This window comes from Carettochelys insculpta, chromosome 31 (genome assembly GCF_033958435.1).
Source record: "Carettochelys insculpta isolate YL-2023 chromosome 31, ASM3395843v1, whole genome shotgun sequence".
Classification (NCBI taxonomy): domain Eukaryota; kingdom Metazoa; phylum Chordata; order Testudines; family Carettochelyidae; genus Carettochelys; species Carettochelys insculpta.
Window position 1 is genome coordinate 3,249,398 of NC_134167.1, and position 26,144 is coordinate 3,275,541.

A 26,144-nucleotide genomic window follows, 5' to 3' on the forward strand; every position below is an offset into this window, starting at 1 on the left:
GCTGAGAACTTGGGCGGCCACCCAGGAGAGATGCAGGTGCCGCCCAGCTGATTAGTAGAGCACCCACAGCTGGTAGCTAGTGCGTCTATTGATGGTGCACATCTGCACATGCCTTGGTGCACATAAGAATTTATTTTGCTCAAGGATGGAAAAGGATTAGAGGGAAACCTGCCCATTACTATTTCAGAAGACCACACCTAACACATGGTCTTCTAGTAACAGAGAGGTAGTTATGTTTGTCTGTAGTCCAACAAAACAAAGCCACAGAAGTGTAGCACTTAAGAGACGAACAAAATGATTTATTTGGTGATGAGCTTTCATGGGACAATTCATCTGAGGAAGTGGGTCTATCCCATGAAAGCTCATCACCGAATAAATCATTTGCTCCTCTCTAAAGTGCTACATGGTTTTTTATCCACTCACAAGTACCATCCCCACACACTTGAGCACTAGTACCACAGACTCACCCCAGGACCTGACAGATCAAGCACCATGGAAATGGTGCACTGGGATATAGGAGTAGCACAAAAATTAATACTTCAGATCAAAGACATAAGTGATCAGTCATACTGCCACACAGGCTGAGTCTTAAAAGCAGTCTCTGTCCAATTTTTAAAAGCTCCCAAGTGACTTAGAAGCCTAATTCCCATTGACTCTCACATTGGCGCTTTAGGTAATTCTACTCAATAAACTCAATTTTACTTGCACTTGCACTGTTGGTTTTCACCCCATGTAATTCTGCTGACTCCTACACTTCTGATTTACATTAGCGTAGAACTTGCCTATGTACGTTTAAATTGTTGTAATTGCACTGACTGTGCACTCTCACTGCTGCAAGGCACATGTCTGGCACATGTCTAAGATCAGAATCAGGCCTGGGAATTCCATGGAAATGCTTTGTCTGGCTCTGGGGTTATATTTCTGGGGAGCCTTAATCTCCTCTGACATCAATTTTATCTCCTTGTGTCTCATGGACTTCCATGCAGCTATGCCTGACATACACCTGTTTGAGTAAGAGGAAAAATCAAACCCACAGCAATTAGTAACTCTACCACCCTTGCTTCATCTACTAACTCATTTGCAATATTTACAGGGGAAAAGGTGGGAAATCTCAAGCTGACCAGCCTGTCCCAGCATTGCACTCCCCCTCCTCAGCAGAGAGTGAGAAGGTCACCTCCCCTCGCTCTAAGCAAACATTCTCAATGTGTGTTACAGGTGAGGACTTCTGGCTAAACTGTTGAACAGATTGGGTAGGAAGTTCCTTGCAGGCCACCCAGTTTGAATGCATGTTAAACTTTTGGGCAGCAAGCAGCGGATCCTAATCTGCTCTCCAGAAGCCAGGGACAGGGGTTAGAGAGCTTGGTGCAGGGGCACTGTTGGAATAATACTGTTGGGCTCCAATTGCTTCATAAATCTTTCCAAATTGCTTTTCTTGGACAACAAGAGGATAATGAGACCGAGTTATTATTGGAGCTACTGAAGTTCTCCAAGGACATAACTCCTGTTACAAAACAGACTCAAGGAAAAAAAACAGCATAAACAATTTGGAGACACTGAACAGAAAAAAGTTAAAAGCTGAATCATTGTCAGTCTATAAAGGCTGTACACTGCCCCCTAACAGTATAGTATCTGAGCCCCTTCCAGGTAAGAGTCAACAGCACCACTGACATCCCTTGTGGATTTCTTGGCATCTCTGACTTCTCAGAGTAAATGCTCTCTTTGGTGTAGGAGCTTTGTTTGGGGATTTTGGTGCTGACAAGGGTACAGAGCTAGATGAGGGATTGGCAATGAAATGGCCCACAGGCTGGACCACCACTCCCATCTGCCAGGAACAGTGAACCATGGTCAATTGGAGCTGTACCTGAGGATGCTCTGGTAAACAAGCATCTGGCGGCCCACCAGTGGCTAACCCTCACTAACCCTATCCAGCCTGCAGGGTGCTTATCGCTCACCTGTGAGCCAGAAGGAGAAGTCAGTGTTGCGAATGTCATTCTTAGAGGGGGAAAGAGGAAGGTGATATTAGGGACCAGCGTTCGCTCAAATTTTTCCCATCCGTAGGAAAACTGATTCTGCCCAGGTGCACCAAGCCATGTGCGGATGCGCACCACCAAGAGAAACGCACTGCCGGCTGTGGGCACTCTGCCAATTGGCCGCGCAGCACCTGAATCTCTCCTGGGCTGCCCTGCAATCGCTCAGCTTACAGGGAGCACTGTTAGGGACCACTAGGAAATATCTCAGACTGAAAATTTAGCGCCTGTTTTTACATTCATGTAAAATTGGCAAAATTCCACTGAAGTCAATGGGGCCACACTGATTAACACCAATTGAAGATCTACACTGTAGGGGTAAATTTTGTTCTCAAGGAGGGGCTTGCCATCAAAGTGAAGGCAGGATTTCAGTCCACCAACTATGACAGTTTCACATAAATATTCTTGTAACACTTGCTATGTTCCAAAGCTGAAACAGGCCAACTCCAGCCACACTGAGGAAGTTACAGGGGGGATTAATTTGATCCTGTAACTTTAGCTCAAGATTTGTTCCCCTCAGGATTGAACTCCTGCCTGTATTTGGGGTCAGATTATGTACTGTCCAAAAACCAAGTGGTGGCATGTTTGTTTCTTAAGCCACAGAGGGTTGTGCAAGAGGACTGAATGTGGGTTTGCAAGTCCACAGAGGGACCCTGTGTCGTAGGAGAAGAGCAGGGGCTGCCTCCCACTGAGAAAGGAAAGACATACAGCTCCTGTTCCCATTCTGACCACCGCTGGCACCATGCAGGTCTATCTCGAGCTATTCCCGCACGTGTGGAAGAGTAACGATCCCACCTCAGCATCAAAAATGGAGACCGCCACTCAGCGTGACTTGAGAGGAGAGTCCCCACACCAGGCGGGTCGCGCCAACGCGCGAACACCTCTGGATCCTGTTCTGTCTCTGACCCCCTCAGAGCTCGCACGAAACATGCTAATTACTCTCTGCCCCACCGGCCTCCCGCCAGCAGCGCGAATTGCTTCCACCGCCCGGGCGGATGCCCCGGCGGGCAGGACTCCAGAGCTTTCCTTCGGCCACGCCGGCAGGCGAGGAGAGGCCCCAGGCCAGCGGCGCCGCCGCCCCGGGGGAAGGCCAGGGCCAGCACGAGGGGCGGCGAGCAGGGCAGCGGCTGGGCTACCCCGCCAGGCGTGCGGCGGCTCGGGGCAGAGGGGGCCGCCCGGCTCGGTGGGGCCGCCCCCGCGGGCGCAGGGACCGCGGCCGGGGCAGGACGGGGCGCGCCCAGGGCGGTCACTCCCGCTCCAATGGGAGCCCGGGGGCTTGGCCGGCCCGGGCCGCCTTATAAGGGGCCGCGCCTGCAGGCGGCCCGGGCGCCGCAGGGAGCCGCCCGCCGACGATGCCCCTCTCCGCCAGGCCGCTCACCTCCTTCCTCATCCGCGACATCCTGGGGGAGCCGGCCGGCAAGCGCGGCGCCTCCAGCCCGGAGCCCGGCCCGGCCGCGCAGCGCAGCGCCCGCTCGGCTCCTCGCCTCCCCGCGGAGCAGCCCGGCGCCGCGGAGCAGCCGCCCGCCGCAGGTGAGCAGCCGCGCTGCGCTGCGCCCGGGGCCGGGGCCGGGGCCGGGGCCGCTCCCGCTCGGGCTCGCGGCGCGTCTGCAGCAGCCCCCGGCTGCAGAGCTCCGCTCCCGCCCTTCAGCCCTGCGCACCCTGAAAACACGCCCCGTGCAGAGACGCCCCCGTGCCCCAGCCCAGGCTCGCTCCCCTCGTCCGGGCCTGGGCCCCCGGCCGCCTTCCCCACCCGGCCTGCCTGGAAGCCAACCAGCGGGCCGCAAATCCCAGCCGCGGGGAGCGACCTCGCTGGGGCAGGGCAGGGCCTGGCTTTCGCCTCTGCCTCCAGCACCTGGGACAAGGGGATTCTCACTCCCGCCAGGGGCCAGCGAAACGCCCGGGCAGCGTGGTGGCGTTCAGCCAGGCCCGTCCTCTCCAGCGCGCGGCGTGGAGAGAGGGAGGGAGAGACGCGGCGCCACAGTTCAGAGTGTCTTTCAAATTGTTTGCGAGCACGGGAAGCTGAACCGCCGCCCTCTCCAGGGAAAACACGAGGCTCTCTCCATTGTGTTTCCGATGTACACTAAACCCTTTCCTATCCAGCACTCTACCCTCTAGAGCGCTCAGAGAACCAGCCCTGTAACCATAAGGACATTTTAGTTATGGTTTCCACAAGTACAGTATAATGAAAGTAAATACCGTCTAAGTTTATGAGATACAAATACTACCCTTGGTAAATAAAGCACTCTGCATGCGTTTTTGTTTCTTAATTGCTAATCTCGTTTTTCTTTAGGGTTATGCACTGCTAGGCGTACCTCTCTATTGTCCCAAATATTTGAATAGCCGGCGACCTCCCACTCCCAGCGCTGCCAGGCATTAAAGAGTTTACTGTACAAAAAGTCCGGAACGCAAACACACAAACCCTTTGGGGGAGGGTACTAATCTAATATGTCTGTACAGCAGGTCGCACAATCCAGCTCCCATCTTGATTCACACATTCACGTACTACTATATTACTACTAAGACGACAAGACGCTTTAAAACATTCCTCTTCATCTTTGGTTCTGTGGTATCTTTGATTATAATCTAGACTTTGGGCCCATTCTTTAATGTAGTGGTTTAATTAAAGATTATTTTTAAAAGATTCCCTTGCAAATTTAAAGAAATCCCTTAGACTGAGCCAGCTGCTTCCCTGGTGTAAATCTGCACAGCTCCACTAACCTCAGTAGCATTGAACTGATCCATACCAAATGAGGAATGACCTATTGTTTCCACACCAAATATCTCCACCTCGGCAACTGGCCTATTTCCATTGCCCATGCTGAGTGAATTTTTTAAAAAAGTAAACTGCATAAATAGTGAAAATGTTCACTTGATTTTAAGGCTCTTTCAGTTTTAGTAATTGTAGATATCAATTAGTACGGTGTCTCTTTTTAAGGAATCTATCAGATTGTGGTTTTAATTATGATGAGGGGTGGAGCCTGAAAAAGGCAGATCGCTCCTATGGCCTTTGATCAAAGCAGTGGGTGCTCAGCAGCTGTCTGGATTGGGGCTGATGTGACAGAATGATATTACTGGAAATAAGATTATGGTGAAGTGTCGGGTTGCTACCTCTGAGCTGCGATGGCTATCAATGATGCCTAATTCCTTCACTCTTGTCTCCTGCCACCATAAAGCCGGAATGTACTCGTCCATCTTTCATGTGGCAGACATCCTCTTTATCCCTCTAAGCTTGCTCACCCATGGCACAACAAAAAGAGCAGCATCCATTTCCAATCTTGTTACCCTGGATATATCAAAAGTTGAGTCTTCCGGTGGTAAAGCTCCCTGGCAAATGGGTAACTTGTATAGGGATCCAGACCCAGGGCTCCCATTGATGTCAACTGGGAGCTTTGCCATTCGCTGGGATGGGGGTAGGACTGAGCCAAGAGCCCAGCTCTTAAAGTTGGATGCCTTTGTTTTGGTGCTAAGGGGCACATCCTGTCAATGAAAGCAATGGTAACTAGCAGTAACCATTCCTATGGAAATCAGTGGAATAGAAGGGGGAAGAAAACTTGGCACCTAATTTTTATTGATCCACCTGAACAAAAGCTTATTTTTCCCCCCATTTATTCATATCATGGCCTGATTTCCATGACAGTAGCACCTGTTTGGCACCTCTGTAAAATGAGACATTCTTTTATGGATGCCTCAAAAGATACGTGGCCATCTAGCTTTGAAAATGCTGGGCAATCATTACAAATTACTAGGACTGCCATCCCCAAGCATCCAAAACTAAGGAGATGGGCTTTAAAACATCAGGGATGGCTGGGCGTTTTTGTTTTGTTTTTTGATTTGCTATAGATTTACCATCTGAGCCTTTGGGATGCATTGAATTTACATTTCCAAACTTTCCCCTGAAAAATTAGTAGAAACTGATATTTTTATAATGAAAGCGGCGCTAACCTCAGGACTCCAGGAGCTACAGCTGTAAGAAAAAAACATTAACTATTGCAAGACTCAGTAAAATCTCAGGAGTTGGCAACCTTGCATTTGTACTACAATAATATGCCCAGGAGCCTGACTCAGGACCCCACAATGGCAGGATCCCATTCTGAGTACAGAAGAAAAAGTAATTTTAAAACAATAAGAGGGACAGATTTAAGTGCATTTAGACGTCTCCCTCTTGCTTAAATCCAGTGGTATCTTTACAAATCTGGCCCAGAAAGAACACCATGAAAATTTAGTGGGAGGGGAAATTATATACAAAAGCCTTCTGAATGTTTGAAACATGTAAAAATGTCTCCAGGAGGAGGAACATCTGTGCTATCAGGAAGGGGGCGGTGGGAGAGTGAGAATGAGCTGTTCTGCTGCCTTTCCCATGTGTAATTCCCCTCATCCTTCCCCCAGAGGCACCATCGGACACCCATCTGCTGGACTGCGAAAACCCTCAGAAAGCCTCACCAAGCAACCAAAGAACCCCAAAACAACAAAAACGCTCCCGGGCAGCCTTCTCCCACACCCAGGTCATTGAGTTAGAACGGAAGTTCAGTCACCAGAAGTATCTGTCTGCCCCAGAACGCGCCCACCTGGCGAAGAGCCTGAAGCTCACTGAAACCCAGGTGAAAATCTGGTTCCAGAACAGAAGGTACAAAACCAAAAGGAAGCAACTGGCCTCAGAACTCAGTGGGCTTGATAAGAACTCTGTTCTCCCAGTCCTTAACGAGGATGATGATGGCTGCAGGAGCGCTGTGATTTCGGTGTGTAACAGCTACCAGTACTTTCCATACCTGTATTACTTGAATGGCTGGAGTCCCTCTTTGTGGTAACAACCTACTAAAGACAGACAGCTTTTCCCTTAGAAAAACTAAACATCTTATTTCTACTCCTTTTTCTAAGAATGAGCCCGGGGTGGGGGGAGCGCAATATCCCTGCAGTTCTTTTTCCCTTTCAGGGGACTCACAGATTCTCAGCACTGATCACATGTAGGAGAACATTTTCCACAGCACCTAACCCCTTCATTGCTGTGCTCATGTAGCACTTTCCAGTGGTAGATATTACAGCACTTTAGAAAGAGTTACATCCCCCATTTTTCAGATTGGGAAAGAGAGGCACAAAGCAATGAAGTGACTTGCCCAAGGCCACTCAGTGACACAGCTAGGAATAGAACCGAGGCCTCAGAGTTATGGCCCATTGCTCTGTACACTAGACCCTCGTTCCTGCCCTTTTGCTCTCTTTGAAGTCAGTGGCACTTCAGCTCCTGTGTACATAAGTCCCTTTGGAAATTGGGACTTCACTGCTTTGGAAAACTTTAGCCCTAGCCATGTTCACTGTGTGAAAACTAAATAAAGACCATGGTTTTGCACAGCAGTTGTCTTGTGATGTTCCATTAGGCAACTGTGTGACATTTTACAGTATATTTAAATATCTGGTCTTCTCAAACAACAGAGGTGGGGCAATTACCGGAAAAAAATGGAGTCTGCATTTTCTTCCATTAAATGGGAACTTAGAGCCATTTAGTCTCATGGGGAAAGACTATGAGTTATCAGAACTGTGTCAGCCAACATCACAAATCCCATTCAAACTTTTGTCATGAACTGGTCTGTGCATATGTGCACTGTTGCTCTTTACTGGTTAGAATTAAAATTGCACAACTTTGTGTCATAGCACCTATACTGTTAGAGGATCGTTTAGTTCAAGCAGTAAAGACCTGTGATTTGATGTAGAAACATTGCAGTTCTCTCTCGGCTATATCGGAGCAATGTGCAGCCATAAGGTACCACATAACAACAGACATGATACTAGGTATCCACAGATTCATTGCCATACGCAGTAAACATTGCGGGCAGGACCCAGGGCTGGTATAAATCATTTCTCTCACTCTGATGGAACCATGCCAGTTTATACCTGCTCGGAGTCTATACTCCACTCACCAAGGAATATCACCACTATCTTAGCAGCACATACCAAACCAGAACAAAAAAAAAAAAAAATTGAGATCTCAATGACAGATCAGTTTTGCATATTCACATGGACACTGAACATTAACACATAGAATTCGTTTTCTTAAATAGCCTTCCTAACAGTTTAACATTCTGTATGTAAAATCAGATGAAGCAAAGCAGCCAGGCTTTCCTGGCTCAGTATTACTGTAAAGCTTTCTTACCGCAGGGTTAAATGGACAATATTGTTCTTCACTCTCACCACATGAGCAGAACAGAGGTGATTCCTGCTTCAGTTTGATACAGACCATACTAATGTGATGGTGCTGAGCACCTTCTGATCCTACCTTCTTTAGTGGGAGGGAGAATTAGAAAGCTCAGCACTCTGCAATATCTTGCCACAGAAGGGCAACATGGAATAAAGCTCCTACGCACAGTGGTTAAAGAAACTGCAGTATTTTGCACTAGCAAAGAAGCAATGATTGGCTTTAGGAGCAAAGATAACACTTCTCCCCAAGAAAGTTGAGGTAACACATCTACTGTGGAATTAAGAAGTGTTTTAAAATAGAAATGAAATAAAAAACGGGAGGGGGAAAATTATCTTAGATCATTTATAGTTTCCACGGGTCAAATTCTGAGCTAGAACAAATCAATATAGCTCTTTTGATTTTATTAGAACTATGCCAATTTACACCCTCAGAGCATAAAATGATTTGGCTTTAAATCTATCCAGTTCTCTATAAAGGTGCTCATCATTGTAATATCTGACTCCATCCTACAGACAATTAGCTCCCAAACTACACAAAAGCCAAAGGGTTAATTTTCCTCCCCTCTCCTTGAAGCAGCTGGAACTATACTTGTTGAAGTGAGTACAACCAGAATGGGAATTGTAACACAATGGGGTGAAATAATAAATTTTAGTGGACCAGTTTCTATTGGTGAAAGAGACAAGCTTAGACAGAGCTCTTCCTCAGGGGTGAGGAATTTTTGGAAATGTCATTTTTAATTAAAATATATTTGAAAACTGATCTTTTGTACCCCTCTCTAGACCAATCAATCTGGGCCTGCAGTCCACAGACACTAGTAACTTTACCCATATCCACAGAGCTGTGGAAGTCCATGGGGCTCCTGTCACAAGGAAGAATTACTTAGGGGAATAAATGTTTGCAAGCTCAGACCCATTAAGGTGAACAATTCATCAATGCCATGAATTTACCGTTGTTGCCACCATGTAAGTTATTGAAATGCATGGAAGGATAACTGCCTGTTTTCCAACTATTTGGAATATTACTTCTGGTATCTCTAGATAACATTTTTCTTCCAACTCATTCTTTATTTAGAACATATTCACCCTGAAAGGATTCAGCCCTTCTCTCAGTCAGCATTAAGAGTAGAAGGTCATCCCTGGGCTGTTACAATATGTTTCAACCTCAAGCACATTGCTTATCCACTTTCCAAAGGAAGTGATTGCATACTACTTAGAACAAAAGATTCTTTAGGGTCCTCTCCTGGGGCCCTGGCTCACTTAAGGAGCCCCACTGACATCAATGGGAGAAACTCAAAGGAGTAAGAGCTGCAGGAGCAAACCCTGAATGCAGAAATCCACATGTGTGTTTGGACCCAGTTGGCCATTGCCTGGCACCTTGTGCTCATATTTACACCAGTGCAAAGAGGAAGCAATACACGTACTGATTTAACAGCTCTACATGCCTGTCTTGTATTTACTGTTCCTCTGCAGTGTGTGCAGTTATTTAAATCGATGCACAGTGGATGCAAAATGTTGTCTGGTCAGAACAGTAGAGCCAGATTCTTATCTCACCTATATTGGTCCAGCCCCACTGGTCTCCGTGAACTTACTTCTGATTCACACTTGCGTAAAGGTAGTGGTATCACCTACCTGATCTGGCTTTCAGGCCATCTGCTGCCTCAGTTTCCCTTCACTCAGGTTGGATCTTTGCATCCGCCCAGGAAGATCACTCTGCCATGCCCAAGTCTCCTTCCTGCACATAAAACATATGCAAATATAAAAACCAAAAATAATTCCTCTCCCTCTTCGAGCTAGATATCCCAGAGCCTTTCCCCTTGCGCTCTCAGTGCAGAAAGGAAGGCTTCTGTTTCCCATCAGTTCCCCTGCAGCTGTCCTCAGCAGAGTTCTCTAGCTTCTCCAAGGCACCACCGTCCCCCTGCCCTATTGGGTCTGATAATGGAAAGACTCATGGGCCCTTAGAGGACAGTGTCTCATCCACATTGCACAGATGTAAATGAGGACAGGGCACTGGAGAATCAGGCCCCATCTTCAGAGCAGGAATGGATTTGATCCACTGGTTTTTAGTAGTTGTGGTACCCAAATGGCCACTGGGATAGTTCATCTGTGTCTTCTCCCTTAGTTTGCAACCACTGACAAAACTTGCCTGGCCACCCTCTTTCTGAGCTGCCCACAAATCAGCACAGGGCGAATGGCTATTTTTGTATATATATTTTGATACTATTTTCCAGTGTGTGTATTGTACTCTGGAATAAAAGATCAAGGTCTGGATGAGAAATGGGCCTCTGTGGGGTTTCTGGAGTGGGTTGGTTTTTAATCTCCTCCGGGTTTCAAGTTCATGCATTTGGGGTAGCAAGTGCACCGGGCCAGGGGATGTATGGAAACGCAGGATCCATCACTCCCTTCCCTAGCACTGGGTAACGGGGAGCAGCAATGGGGCTGGCTCAACTGGCATGAATGCAAGAGAGGGAGGCCAACAGCCAGTATGACTCAGCACAGGAATGGCTCTGGTGGGTTAAGGGTCTTGGCTGAGGGCCAGCCCCTGCCACACTACTAGTGCTTAAAGGCTACAGAGATGGGGCCTGAGGGCAGTCTGGCCACAGAGCTCAGTAGGCTCCAAGGGAGTTCATGGTGAATCCTTCATATGCCACATGTGCACAGCTGTGCCTCGGTGTTCTTCACGCTGCCTGTCCTAGGTAGAGTCCCTTCACCAGCAAGGTGCTCCTGCAGCCTGTTTCCAGAAACATGACTGTCGTTCAGAGCCATAGTTTAGCCCCTGTTCCTCCAATACCTTGTGCCTATGAGTAGTACTTTCACATGTGAGAAGTCCTATTGAAATCAATGGGGCTGCTACGTCACTATTGTGGTATCAGGCCAAACGTGAGCTGAACGCAATAAATGGTCATGAGCAGCAAGGGCAGCAATTTTGCAGGTATCAGATCACCATCCATCACTGTCAAGAGTGGGCGCGCACCTAATACTACATCATCTCTGGCAAATCCACTGGTAGGTCCAGCCAGCCAGGAAATTGCAGATCCTGACAAGAGCTAATTTCAGAGTTTGTAGCCATATTAGTCCATAGCTTCAAAACAACAGCAGCCCTGTAGCACCTTAGAGCAGAGGTGGGAAAAGTACCCAAAAAGTTACTTGAGTAAAAGTGCAGCTGCTTTCACTCCTGGGTACTTGAGTATGATCTAGATGGGGGAGTAGAGTAGAGGAGGGGGGTGTACACATGTGCACACTTCTCCTCAACTAAGTTTCCAGAGGGACACTAATAACTTGTACTTCAGTACATTCCACCCTCCCCCCACCAAGCAGCTCCACGTTCACTCAAGTAACTTTTTGGGTACTTTTTCCACCTCTGCCAAGAGACTGACAAATGTATTAGGTCATGAGCTTTTGTGGCTGATTCTCATTATAGAGCCTGAAGAGCCAATACACCTTGCAGGAATGAAACAACTGCCCACTCCCATTTATTTCCTACTCCACGCTTACACGAAAGCTGCTCATACGCACATGATTAGAAGTAAATGGATCACTCTCTAGCAGTGAGCAGTTTATATAGTAAGGGGCTTAGTTAGAAATACATCTGCCACCTGTGGAAGGCTGTGGGAAGCCTGCTAACTGGCTGGGCGGCATTTTAATCTCTCCTGGACAGCTGCCCAAGGGCTCATCTCACAAGGAACACTGGCTGTAGCCCAGGGCCTCGGGCGAAGGGAAGCCCCACAAAAATAAATCCATAATTCTATAGCTCAGTAGTCACCAACCCATTGATGATAATCAATGGGTTGAGCCTGGAGTCTCTTCTGTCAATCATGAGCCACAGGCTGCTCAAAATCCAGTGGCGCAGCAGGGCTCAGGCAAGCTGCTTGCATGCCGTGGCCCCACACAGCTCCCCAAAGCAGCCTGCTGCTGGCACATCTCTGCAGTTCCTGATGGGAATGGGGGAAAGAGACAGCATGTCTCTATGCACTGTCCCTGCTCCCAGCATTGTTCCCACGGCTGCCGTTGGCCAGGCACCAGTCACCGGCAGCTGCAGGAATGGTACTTGCAGACATAGGCAGCGCACAGAGACACACTGCTCCCCTTCCCTTGGGGTGCACAGAGATGTGCTAGCAGCCAGACACTCCTGGGAGCACAACATGGAAGCAGCCTGCCTGAGCTCTGATGCATGTCAGCCAGGATCCACCTGTGATAAGTGTCTCCAAACCAGAGCCAAACACCCTCACAACCCCCTGCACCCCTGCACTTTGCTTCAGCTTGGAGGCCCCCCCCACCCCCCCCCAAAGGATGACAATTGTTCTAAGGTAAGAAGTAGGCTATTTTGAACTAACTACATTATTAACTACATTCTACATGTAGTAAGACTGAAATGTAACCACAGAATGGCTTTATGTTCATCAAAAGGCACTCTCGATGCCGTAATCGTGGCAATTTTGTTTTAACATAGGAAAGACTTGTATAGCAGGGCCCCTCAAAATGTAATAGCCCTGAGCCCACAGGAGGGGTAATCTGGTCCGGTCTGCATGGGTGTGAGTTTCACCCTCAAAAAACTCAGAAATAAGACTGGTATCAATCAGGTATCTGCAGTAGTTTCTTTTCAAAGTATCTGCTTTTCAATCAGGTATCTGCAGTAGTTTCATCAGAAGAGGGAAAAAATAGCAATAGCACGCGGGAACCTCTATCATAAATTCAACAAGTTAGGCAATAAGTGTCTCCTTCAGAGGAGTTGGGTTTTTTCCATCCACGTTCCACAAAGGAGGCTTATCCCAAACTGACAAGAAAGCAAAATGGACCTCTTCCATCCATCAAAGTTAATGGAGTAATTAGACACCCAATATGTTTCATAAGTTGGAATTTTTTATGTATATACTCTTGACACCACAGAGCAGCTCAGCCTTCCACAGCCAGTTTCTCCCTGGCCTTGCTTTTCACCTCCTTATTTACAACTGTGCAAAGCATGCATAAACTGCTACCGTTCTGATGCAACAGGGATTTACACTCACTTTCTGCAAGTGAAAATAGCAGCAAAAAAATGCCAGGCAGAAAAGAATGCGGCTTATGGGATATGGCACCAGGTTGAAATCAATTTTACACTGGTGTGAGTCTGGTGATCTCTCTGGTTTACACTAGCTCAATGCACAAGAGCAGGAGCATGTCTGGAATAACCACCCTTTGTAGATGTTAGTGCAGACAAAGCTGAACTGAGTTCTTAACATTCCCTAAACATGGAATTTTTTTAATGGTTAACTTGGTGGATTTAAATTTCTGTAAGGAAATAACCACAAAGGCAGGAGCCTCCCCCCCCCGCCCCCCGCACACCTTTTGAAGCCAATAGTTCCCCATAGGATAAATTTAGCCCTCCTGCCTATATAGCAAAGGATGGTCTAGAATCCAAGCACATGCCTCAGCTTTGAGGCGCCCAATGGCTATTTGTGATGGAGGTGGTTCTGACCATATAATAGGAGCTGCACCATCCCCCCTTTCACCTAAGCCACATCAGCCATCAAAGTGGCAAAATTCAACAAGAGGGGCCACCCCGAGGGTGGAGAAGGTCCTTTTTTCTCCACACCCATTTCAATCTTCAGTCCCAATGCTGAAAGCACCACCAAAGAGACAGAACACCCATTAAGTAGACAGATATTGCAGTGCTAATCTTGCAGTTAAAGAAATGGAGACGACAAATCATTTCACAACCTCTGGTAACAACTTCTGGTCCTCACTGTCCCAGGATGCCTTAGAACTAGTGACTTAGAGATGAAACTTTCCTCATCCTATAATTAATCCTTGACATAATCCAATCCATTTTACAAGATCCATCTTACTTCCCACTCTTGACTGAGAAAACAAAAAAGCAGTCCAGTAGCACCTGAAAGACTAAAAAAATAATTTATTAGGTGAGCTTTCATGGGACAGACCCACTTCTTCAGACCATACCCATACCAGAACAGACTCAATACTTAAGGCACAGAGAACCAAAAATAGTAATCAAGGTTAAGTAGAGGAGGGTTCATAGGGGACGAGAGCTGAGGAATTGTTGTTCCAGGTCAGCCATAAATATATTAGCATATTGTGGGGCCACGCAGGTGCCCACAGCAGTTCCACGAATCTGGACATATAAATTGTCTCCAAATCGGAAATAATTGTGGGTGAGAACAAAGTTACAGAGGTCAGACACCAGATTGGCTGTGGTGACATCAGGGATGGCATTCCTGATCGCTCGTAATCCATCTTCGTGTGGAATATTGGTGTACAGAGCCTCTACATCCATGGTGACAAGGATGCTGTTGTCAGGAACTTTTCCAGTGTTTTGTAATTTCCTCAGGAAGTCAGTAGTATCTTGGAGATAGCTGGGAGTGTTGGTGGTACAGGGTTTGAGGCGAGAGTCCACATAACTGGATAGTCCGGTGGTAAGGGTGCCAATACCCAAAATGATAGGTCATCTGGGGTTTCCAGGTTTGTGGATTTTGGGAAGTAAATAGAATAATCCAGGCTGGGGCAGAAATGGTGTGTCTGAGCGAATAAGGTCCCGAGTAGCAGCAGGGAGTTCCTTAAGTAGTAGTAGTTGTAATTTCTTTTGGAATTCCAAAGTGGAATCAGCGGAGAGAGGTCTGTAAAATGTGGTGTTGGAGAGTTGTCTGTCTGCCTCCTCTTCATAGTCTGACTTATTCATGATGACAACAGTACCCCCTTTGTCAGCTGGTTTGATTATAATGTCTGGGTTATTTTTCGAGACTCTGGACAGCATTGAGTTCAGCATAGTTGAGATTGTGTCTCATTTGGCATTGTTTGCATATAATGTTAGTCTGAGCACGGTTGTGGAAGCGTTGTACGTAGAAATCCAGACTTTCACTATGGCCATCTGGGGGAGTCCACATAGAGTTCTTCTTCTTTTGGTGTTGGTGTTGACTGAGAAGTCTCTTTTCCAAACCCCAAATCTCCCATGTGTATTAGATTGACTTGCTCTGTGTTTATGCTGTTTATGGGAGAGGTGAAGCTATCTAGTTGTGTGAGGACAGGATTAGAGGTCAAGGAGACTATTTGCATTGATAGACATCTAAATACCTTTACAAATCTGGTCCCAGATACCTGGAGCTATTCTCTTCTTTGCCAATGATCAAATTCAATGACCTTGGGAAAGTCACTTTGTCTCAACTTCCTCCTCTGTGAAATGGTCATACAAAAGCTTTGGGATTCCAAGATAAAAGCAGAATGTACTAGTCAAGGAGGACTATCAGTGTTATGCATCCCAAGCATTGGATTCTAGCCAGTGTTCCAAGGAGCATGCATGCCCACACACACACCTTGCACCCCTACCTCTGCAAAACCTGATTCTGGAAAGTAAAGTAACATCTCACCCGCCATGACCACATTCACATCCACAGCAGCAAACGGCAGTGCTAACATTCCAACCTGATTAAGCAAAGAACCTACTGATTGTTTTGCAGCTCTTGCCATTAAACAGTTGTTGACTGACTCCTGCCAAGAGGCAACGAATGCTCAAGTTCTTTATAATTTTTCCCACCTTTTTGCAACTCTTTTCTTTTAAATCCTCCCAGTGCTTTTCTACATAGTGTGGTCAGACTTCCGGCTTCTCTTTTAGAGCAAAGTACAGGGACACAGAGGAAAAGAGCTGAAATGTTCTGATAGCCAATAATCCAGTGTCAAGGCCCTAATGAAAACAATAGGAATGACAAAGCAAACTCTTGCTGCAATAAATTTCCTCTCGATTAATCCATAAAAGAAAATCCCACCCAGAGAATGGAGGCACAGCACCTTAATCAACCTTGACAATGCAAAACTCCTGTTTGTTGTACTACTACAAACAGAAGTCATCATTTAACATCTGTCAATTAGAGTCATGCTCCACTGCCAACGCATCTGTGGAGATTAAATAGTGTCTAATGCTGACATAACATTTACACTTGTTTCTGCCAAAACATTTAATGCTGCAAAAAGTGGGGGTGGGGGCACCACTGGATAGTGTAACTGTTAACTAACATTTGCGTGCAATAAACCACACACTTGGCAAGCACCCTAAGGAAAGGAGCCAACGGAATATTCTGTTTGACCTAAAACAACATTTGCAATCCAGAGTGATGGGAACAAGTTAACACATATGGGCTAGCAGTTGGGGTGGGGTGTGTGTGAGGGTTGGGAAAGAGAGAAAATATATTAGCTGAGCTCAGTCCTTCACCTAATGCAATAGCCTGGTTCTGAAAGTGACCTGGACCAGCTGTGTCAGAGGAAAATGCCAAAAAACCTGCAGTGGGGAATTATGCGATCCCTTCCTTGATGGAAAGTGTGCTCTGAGCTTCAAACGTTAGAGGCTGGTTTAAGCCCTGAAACAAGGGGAGTCCAGTCTTTGAAAACCCCTTTCCTGTTGACTTGGATGATTTCACCCTACGACTATGCTGCAGGACCAGCCAGAACCTAATGGGATGAGCAAGGAAGGCTAGCCATGGGATTGTATGTCCAAATGCTCACGGCCTGCCACAGAGATGTGCTGCACACTCAACTCCATTTGAAGTCAATGGGAGCTGCAGGCAGGCCCTAAGAGATCAAATGCGAGGTGAAATCACTCCCTGGTCTGAGGGCTAGCCCAAGGCTTCTAGCTTGCCTAACTTCTACATATAACCTGAAAATATGGATTATGAGGGCTGTTACTACTCTATAGAATCAGTCCCAGCCATCCACACAAGTGGCTACACGTACAGTAGAGACTTTTGTAGACCAAACTCGTGGAGCATCTACACACAAAATGCATTTTGTCGACCAACTGTCAACAACAAAGCTGCTTGGAGATGCTGGGGGCCCTTTTGTCACAAGAATGGATCAAAAGAGCAATCCTCTTCTATGTGTAGACGCAATCAGTCAACAGACGTTTTGTCGGAACATCTCTTCCGACCGTAACTTCTGTAGACAGATGCTTCTAGTGTAGATGTAGACACGGGAAAAGATTAAGACAAATTTGGACAGGGTTTATGCACATTCTCCACCAGATAATTTATACCTGGAACAGCACTGGCTTGCCCCATCAATTCAAATTTCACGCCGAGGCCACACTCTGACAAGGACCATAGAGGTCGGGGGACATAGTTCATGAAGTTATGAGGTTTGCACACATCCCAGTCAGATTATTCCTGGTGCTGGAAGGGGTACTCTTCAAAGAGGGGCTAACCTCATGTTGCTGCTAGCCAGAACACAGATACCAAATATGTAAAATTCTGCATTCCATACGCCTGATTTTAAAAACACTGATTCCAGTTTGGCCGGCACAAATTTACATTCAATTATTTGCACCTGTTTGTGGCCTGTCATCTTGTCAGACACTCAGGACTGAACCAGAGCTAAGAGCATAAAATGCTACACGTTTAGCTGGAGAGTTCAGACTCCAGAGCTGGCAACTGCCACAACTCACATCCCCTGTGGACTGGCACACTCCAGAATGGGATATACCTGCAGTCTGTTTTAGGGACATATGCTTAAAGTTAAATGAGTGGTTGAATGCTTTCCTGGATGGGGCTGGAGGGTTTGCCACTTAACAGCACCGTCATGTGCAGCAGCAGCTAAGCAGCGTATGTGTCTGAGCTGTAAGTTTGATGCATTGTCTCCATCACGTACAACTAAGAAAACGGAAGGAACTTTGCAGAAATGGTAGACCACAGATTTACACTCTCACTTGCACAATCTTCCCCTGGGAAATTACAGTGCATCATATCGCAAAATCAGGAGCAGGATTTTTTTTCCTACACTAACGAAATCAAGGTGGAAATGGGCTGCGTGCCTTTTATATGGGACATCATGGCATGAAGGCAGACAAATAGAATAAATCAATGAAACGATAGCTATGGAGGCATTCCCAAACATGTCTGGCTGTCATAATTTATAGAGCTATTTGCTCTTAGAAAAGACAGTTTAAAGATAAGACAAGTATTTCCACAGAAAACAAAAATGAAACACATCAGTGGGTTTTCTGCTGACAATCTCCAGCCCCAAAAGAAAGTCAGAGGAGAGCATTTTAAAAAGCCTTCTTGGGACCTTCTGCACATTCTGGCTGCGTCTACACGTGCACGCTACTTCGAAGTAGCGGCAGTAACTTCGAAATAGCGCCCGTCACGTCTACACGTGTTGGGCGCTATTTCGAAGTTGAAATCGACGTTAGGCGGCGAGACGTCGAAGTCGCTAACCCCATGAGCGGATGGGAATAGCGCCCTACTTCGACGTTCAACATCGAAGTAGGGACGTGTAGACGATCCGCGTCCCGCAACATCGAAATAGCGGGGTCCTCCATGGCGGCCATCAGCTGGGGGGTTGAGAGATACTCTCTCTCCAGCCCTTGCGGGGCTCTGTGGTCACCGTGGGCAGCAGCCCTTAGCCCAGGGCTTCTGGCTGCTGCTGCTGCAGCTGGGGGTCCGTGCTGCATATACAGGGTCTGCAACTAGTTGTTGGCTCTGTGGATCTTGCACTGTTTAATGAAAGTGTGTCTGGGAGGGGCCCTTTAAGGGAGCGACTTGCTGTTGAGTCCGCCCCGTGACCCTGTCTGCAGCTGTGCCTGGCTCCCTTATTTCGATGTGTGCTACTTTGGCGTGTAGACGTTCCCTCGCTGTGCCTATTTCGATGTTGGGCTGAGCAACGTCGAAGTTGAACATCGACGTTGCCAGCCCTGGAGGACGTGTAGACGTTATTCATCGAAATAGCCTATTTCGATGTCGCAACATCGAAATAAGCTATTTCGAAGTTGGGTGCACGTGTAGACGTAGCCTCTCAGTGCTAGGTTTATGAAGCCCAAGCTGGCCAACTCCAGCAGAAGTGTAGCAAAGCATTAAGGAACTAGTTTCATTTCTGACCTTAGATCCAGAAGATGAGAGTGAAGGGCAAAGGTTTCTCTACTCGCCTTTGGGCTAAGCCATCTGTTCAGGGAGCTTCAAAGTAAAATTGGCTATGTATCTGGCTGCCATTGCTGGTGTATCTGAGAGCCTTGTGAACATTTCATGCATGAATCCTCCCAACTCCTCTATGAGGTGCTATTATCGCCCTATCAGAAACAGACTAAGTGACTTGCACAAGATGACACTTAAAAACAAAAAAGCAGTAAAGTAGCCCTTTAAAGACTAACGACATAATTTATTAGGTGATGAGCTTTCGTGGGAGAAACCCACTTCTTCAGCCCATAGCCAGACCAGAACAGACTCAATATTTAAGGCACACAGAACCAAAAATAGTAATCAAGATGACACTTGCACAAGATGTCTGTGGCAGAGCAAGGAATTCAAGCCAGCTCTCCCAGATCCCAGGCGAATGACCTAACAACTAGCCCATACTAATGCGTGTCCTGGCAGTAAACAGCCCCTACAGGACATCCATCCGGGCAGCTGAAGGTAACAGTGTGGATGTAAGTTTCAGAAGGGTAGCCTTCTCAGTCTGGTTCAGCAAAAGCAACAAGGGGTCCTGTGGCACCCCAAAAGGCTGACAAAGTGGGCTGCAGCCCATGAAAGCTTAAGCCCAAATAAATTAGTGTTTAAGGTGCCACAGGACTCTGCATTGTTTTAGAGGCTGTAATATACTTAGCATTCTAGCCAAAGTTTGATTAGGTACCATGTGACATTTTGATTAAAAACTAGAATTAAAAGAAGATGGCTAACAGTAGGTGTGCAAATGGAACTTTAACTGGAGAATGGTCAGGAAGAGGGGCTTTTCCAGGGGGACCAGTTCTTGGCCCCCCTCTGTAATATTTTTCTTAATACCCTTGAATGAAAACACGAAAATCACCACTGACAAAGTTGGTAGCTGACACACAGACAAGGGAGCAGAGAGCAATGAAAAGGAGCAGTCACTGAACTGGGCTATACAGCTCACCTGGGCTCAGACAAACAACATGCATTTCAGTACAGCTAAATGTAAATGTGCACATGGCGGAACAAGGAATGTCAGCTCTACGCACAGGCTGGGAGGGTCTCTCCTGGGAAGTTGTCACTCTGAAAGAGACTTGAGGGAGTGTGCCGGGGCTGGGGAGGAGGCAGGGCGGGGAATCTTGGTAATCAGCTGAACGTGAGCTTCTAGTGTGACACCATGGTCAAAAGAGTGAGAGTGACCCTGAGATGCAGAAACGGGGATTTCAGGCTGGTGCTGGCCCTCTGACAGGAATTTCGGGCCCCAAGACAGCACAGTGAATGCACCCCCCCTGCCCCTTTCCCTCAGAGCGACACGCCATCCCATGCCTAGGGAAACCCCAAGTGCCACCTCTCAATCAGAGGACCTATTGGTCGATCCAGCCTCATCCCCCACTTGTGGGAAGGTGTTCCTCCATCATAGCTCTGCCACCGGAGTCACCCCTGCCCAGCTCCTTCTCCGCCCCCCTGCCATCTGTGCCCCCCCATCAGTCCTGTGCCTCCCCTTGGCTCCATTCTCCCTTTCATCCCTGCTTGCCTCTGTCTCACCCCTCCACTCTTTTCCCTTCCCAGCCTAGTTCTCCCAGGCCCCTCAGTTCCATGCCCAGTTACCTCAGAACTCTGCTTCTCCTTCTACTCCCAGCCTGGCTCTCCCCACTCACTCACACTGTCACAATCTCTGGGGTCCCCTCCCGCCCTGCAGCACCGCGGATCCAAGCTCCAGGGCTCCCCTTAGCAATTGCCTCCTGTCTCCCCTCCCTGGTGCAGGAACACTGTGGCCAGTTCCAGTGCCCACAATTCAGGGAAGATGTTGATAAACTGGAGCTGGTTCAGAGCACAGGCACAAGGAGAAAAGAAAATATAAACCTACAAGGATAAATTCAGCACTCAATCTATTCAGCTTAATGAAAAGAAGGTTCAAGGGTGACTTGACTACTGTCTGTAAGTGTAATGCATGGGGAGCAAATCTAGCTACGATAGGTCGACCAGGAGCTCAGGTCCAATGGCTGGAAGTTGAAGCTAGACAAATACAAAACTGGAAATAGGGGAACATTTTTAACAGTTGAGAGTAACTAACCATTTCAACAATTCACCCAAGGCAGTGGGGGATTCTCCATCACTCAGCATAGTTCATTTGTTGGTGGGTTTTCACCCTGAAAGACTGGCTCTAGGGATTCTCTCAGAGAAGCTCTGCAGCCAGTATTGTACAGGAGATCAGAGTAATGGTTGCTTCCAGCCTGGGAACCTGTGAATGTTAAGTGCAGCATGTTCCAGCTGTGGTCCTTAAGCTCGGACAGTTAAGGATAACATAGGACCATTGAATGGCAGTTCTGTGCTACCTGGGAATTCAGAGCCAGGCAGGGATGTAAGAAATGCCGTAATGGATGTAACCAGCACTCTCACCCAGTTAGTAAAGCACTGAACTAGCATTCAGGAACCCTTCATTCTGGCCACTAGCTTGCAGGGTGATCTTGGGAAAGTCACATCCTTGCTCTGTGCCTCAGTTTTCCCATCTGTAAAATGGGATGATCCTGATCCCCTTCACATAGCACCATACAATTTACTGGTGCAAAGTGCTGTATACAGCTAGGAATTATTTCTCTCCTTTAGTCCGGCACTCAGATGAACAGCATAAGGAAAGCCTTTTAGCACTCAGAGATGTATGGTGATGTATCCAAATTAGAAAGCTCCACACAGCACACAGACACAGTATCCAGGCAATAAAGCAATAATCAGCAAAACCAAAAAGTTACAAGCCCTGAACAATGCAATCTGCACAGTCCAGCCATGGACAAGAACCAAGAGCTACAATATACAAAATTGCTTTAGACAAAAAATGTGCTTCTGTTCTAAGTAACTTATTCTGATTACAGCTCATGTTCTGATGACACAATCAGCACAGCCAGCAGGTCCCTGAAGTTCAGCCTCTTACAATGCTGCAGTGTTCTCCCATTTGTAACGGAGAAACAACCTAGTAGCAAACATAAGTGATAACTGTGCTGGGAGACAGAGTTGGAGGCTACAGGTGCCACGGCTGTTATTGTCTTGGTCCTTTCAAACTTGGAGACTACTGTAGCACCATGGGCCAGATTTACAATAAAAGCAGTCAGCACTATGTAGGCACCTAAGTAAAAGCCAGATTCTCCAGAATCCTCTGCATCCACGACAGGCATGAGATTTTCAGACACGCTCCCCACCCATCATGCTGAGAATCTGGTCACTTTGGGGAATTTTGGGAATCTGGTCACTTTTGTTTCACAAACTTGAAAGTCTGACTTTACAGGACTAAGCCCACAGCCCTGCAGTCTTCCTCTTCAAGAAGTTAAATTCTCACAACAGGGTTTGGTAGACAATTTGGATTGTTTTCAGAGTCTGATTGTTAGAGCCACTTGTTGAAAGCTCAGTGGTGATTAAACTGAATCAGTTTAATCAGTAGCTGAATAAGAAGGTTAGGCACATTGATTAGAAAACTGCCCTGGCCTTCTCATTAACTGGCTCGGGAAGCCTGGCCCACAGCTCACAGCAGCAGGTTCACAGATGCCACACTTTATTTGGATGTTCCAATTAGACTAATCGTAAAAAAAATGCAACAAAAATGAATTATGCATCAGTACAACTGTAATAATCTGCTGTACATTTGTACCTGCAGGTGAAGTTAGGCACCATCATGCAAGACACTTTACAAATACATAGCAGGAGCACCCCAACTGTGAAGAGCTTTCATCCTAGAAATAGAAATGCACTAGGGAGCTCACATTCTAGAGAAGCACAGGCTGGGAGAGAGAGGCAGCTGCATTAGCTCCATTTTCATAGAACCATAGAAGACTAGAACTGGAAGGAACCTCAAGAGGCCATCAAATCCAGTCCCCCCTGCCCTCACAGCAGGACCAGGCACCATCTAGACCGTCCCTGACAGATGTTTATCTAACCTAATCTTAAATGTCTCCTTTGACGGAGATTCCACAAGCTCCAGAGGCAATTTATTCTGGTACTTGGCCATCCTGACAGTGAGGAGGTTTTTCCTAATGTCCAACCTAAACCCTGCTTGCTGCAACTTAAGCCCTTGTAACACCCCTTCAGGTATTTGAAAGCTGTTGTGTCCTGTCTCAATCTTCTCTTTTCCAAACTAAGCAAACCCAGTTCTTCCAGTTTTCCCTTACAGGTCATGTTTTCTAGACCTTTCATCATTTTGTTGCTCCTCTCTGGACCTTCTCCAATTTCTCCTCATCTTTCCTGGAACATGGTGCCCAGAACTGGAAACAATACTCACACTGAGGTTGCACTTTGAACTTTTAAGCCTATGTGACTTATACACAGGCCATACATGAAAGCTGATCTGGGAACTGAGCACAGATCTCCCAAATGCCTTTACCCCCAAAGCAATCCTTTCATAGCTGTTACTTGGGGTTTCTAACATCTTGGGATCCTCAGTCACCTCTTTCAGTGCAAAAATGCACGGTAGGCCAATTTTCCTTTCTTCTTCCTCAGCTGGACTCTTTCCTTGGATACTGCTGTCTTCCAAAGAGGATCAGGCTTTAATTGGACTGCTGCAGCCCTCAGGTACTGGGCACAAGGGTAAAACATACCCCTGTGCCAGGATGAACCATCTTCCCATGAAACACCAGCAAGTTTCACAACACTACCAAGTCCTGCAGTAGGAAACAACCACCAAGGGATTCACATGAGCCTGGTAAACACAGCTTGGGTGGAGGCGCAAAAGGCTCTGTCACTGCCTGTGGGGAAAATTGAAATTCTCATCTGAAAAGGGTTTGCCACGCATAGCTACAGCAGACTAATTACTTATGTCAATAAGCCTTGAGACAAGGGTGAAAGCATCTGGGGTGGAGAGTGCACCTACTTTGGATCAGCTTTGCACAACAATCTGGTGGTTGGCTTGAAGTTCCCACAGCTTTCTTCATCTGAGGAGCTTAGACTATCCCCCAAAGACTGTCCATATACATGGCCTGTGCAGAGGTAGTGTGGAGCTGACATTAAGTTTCTATCTCAGCTCTGTTCCCAGCGTTAGTGTAATTGTGGTAATGGGGACATGGACAGATGGACTGCACTTTTCTATAGCTATTTGCTACTTTTCAGGGGACGTAGGAAGCAGACAAAGTTAGAGCAGCCTCAAGGCTGCTGTAGGTTACACAAGGAGCCTAGCATGACCCTTCACTGCTTTAGAATAGGAGATGCACACAGGTGTCAAAAAAGGGAAGGAACTGGGGTGACTGGGAAACAGATCAAAAGAATTAGTCAAGGTCACAAAGCTGGGAGTAGAACCCAAGAGTCCCTGAATCCCAGCTGTCTCCAATACTCTACAAACACAAGTATCAGAGAGGTAGCTGAGTTAGTCTGTATCTTCAAAAACAACAAGAAGTCCTGTGGCACCTTATAAACTAACAGATACTTTGGAGCATAAGCTTTCGTGGACAAAGATCCGCTTCGTCAGATGCATCCTTTGCCCATGAAAGCTTATGCTCAAAAATATCTGTTAGTCTGTAAGGTGCCACAGTACTTCTTGTTGTTTCTACAAACATAGTAACTGATCACACTTCAGAAGGAGCCAATCCTACTTTGAGTGAGTGGTGCACTTCAGCGCAGGCAACAATGCCAGACTTTCCCCTTGAGCAATTTTGCTTTCAGCTTGTTAGAAACAAACAGAACGTGGGATTATCAGGCCCTTTATGCCAGCAAGATAGTATTAATCCTCTTCAGAGGCTTAGAGGGCTGAAGCTGCCAGGATCCATGCCAATACATATCTTACTTGTTTTCTTCTAGCTGTTGCCATGTTCAAGGAGTTGGGGATGTGAAATCCTCCTTTCAAAAGAGGAATTTTCATGTTGAAATAGAATTTCTGGGATCTGCAGGTCACCTGTCTCTCCATTCAAATGTTCATGCTACTGCCAGCCAAAAGGTACATGCAGGCATGAAAATTGGCTGATACTCTCATCAGGAGTAGCTGAGAAATATCACCTGGTGTCATTCAGCCAGAAATCTCACACATTCTTTAAGCTTTAAAGGTTCTCCCTTAGCTTTGTTCCCAATCTAAGTGATGCATTGGAGATGCAGACTGGGGGACTGCACTTCCCTCTAGCTATTTTCTATGGGACATGGGAAGCAGAGCACAAGCACTAGTTACATCAGGAGCCAAGCAGACATTTTCACAGCTTCAAAACATGGGAAGCGCACAGTTGTCAAAAAAGGGAAGGGGGTGGGAGGAAACTGGGAAGAAGGCAGACCTCTTCTCCACCAGGAGGGAGAAAAATAAAATCATCCCCTTTTATAGACGGTCCAGAGGGGAACATAGGCACAGACAAATAAGAACACACACTGCTTCTACAGCAGAGCCAGAAACAGGACTCAGGTCCTGGATACCCTATTCTTCTGTGCTAGGCAGTAGCCCACAATTCTCTGCTCCCCCAATATTGTTCAACTGATTAACATTTTTCTACAGGAAGCTAGCATACATTCCGTACTGGTTCTGGCTTCATCATCATTTCTACTAACTACTTATTCAGGGTCAAGTCCTTACATTAATAATATAAGAACCCTTGAATCTGTGTAGCACTATATAACAACTAAATATTATTCTCCTCCTTCCATTTAAGCCAGTGGCACACCTCCCTTTGATTTCAGGATTAAGCACTAAATGCATTGTATATTCCCCAAATTCTTCATGACTGGGAGCCTGAGAAGACATGGTGCTTCCTTGGAACCTCTTCTCTGACACGTGGCCTCCCTGCCACGCTGAACCTGACCGCTGGCTGTAGCACAGGAGTTAGGAGCGTGTGTGTCAGGGGAGAGGAGGATCCTGCAGCATGCCTCACTTTTGGGTCCTGTCTCTCCACAGCTTGCCCTGCGTCTGGAGTCCCAGCACCCGCCCAGCGCCCTGCAGCCACCTGAACTTCGGGGGTGCAGAAAGTGCCAGGGAGGGAGGGAGAAGCTCAGTACTCCCACCCTAAAATTTGTTCCAGTGCCGCCGGCAGCCTCTGCCATATCTCATCCCACCTAATAAATGTGGGAGTCTCTGATGTCCTACACT

At 47.0% G+C, this 26,144-nt stretch overlaps 1 protein-coding gene across 1 annotated transcript; it reads left to right on the forward strand.

Annotated features, from left to right (window-relative positions):
• The first annotated feature begins 2,244 nt into the window (after positions 1-2,244).
• On the forward strand, positions 2,245-26,114 carry NKX3-1 (NK3 homeobox 1). Its single transcript, XM_074981560.1, has 3 exons — positions 2,245-3,557; positions 6,414-6,763; positions 25,953-26,114. Exons 1-3 carry the CDS (start codon positions 3,380-3,382, stop codon positions 26,112-26,114), a joined length of 690 nt encoding a protein of 229 aa, XP_074837661.1. The 5' UTR covers positions 2,245-3,379.
• Positions 26,115-26,144: the final 30 nt, after the last annotated feature.

Coding starts and splice junctions, on each gene's coding strand:
- NKX3-1 (XM_074981560.1), top strand. CDS start 3,380: ATGCCCCTCTCCGCCAGGCCGCTCACCTCCTTCCTCATCCGCGACATC. Junction 3,558..6,413: donor GGAGCAGCCGCCCGCCGCAG/GTGAGCAGCCGC, acceptor TCCTTCCCCCAG/AGGCACCATCGGACACCCAT. Junction 6,764..25,952: donor GCAGGAGCGCTGTGATTTCG/GTGTGTAACAGC, acceptor GTCTCTCCACAG/CTTGCCCTGCGTCTGGAGTC.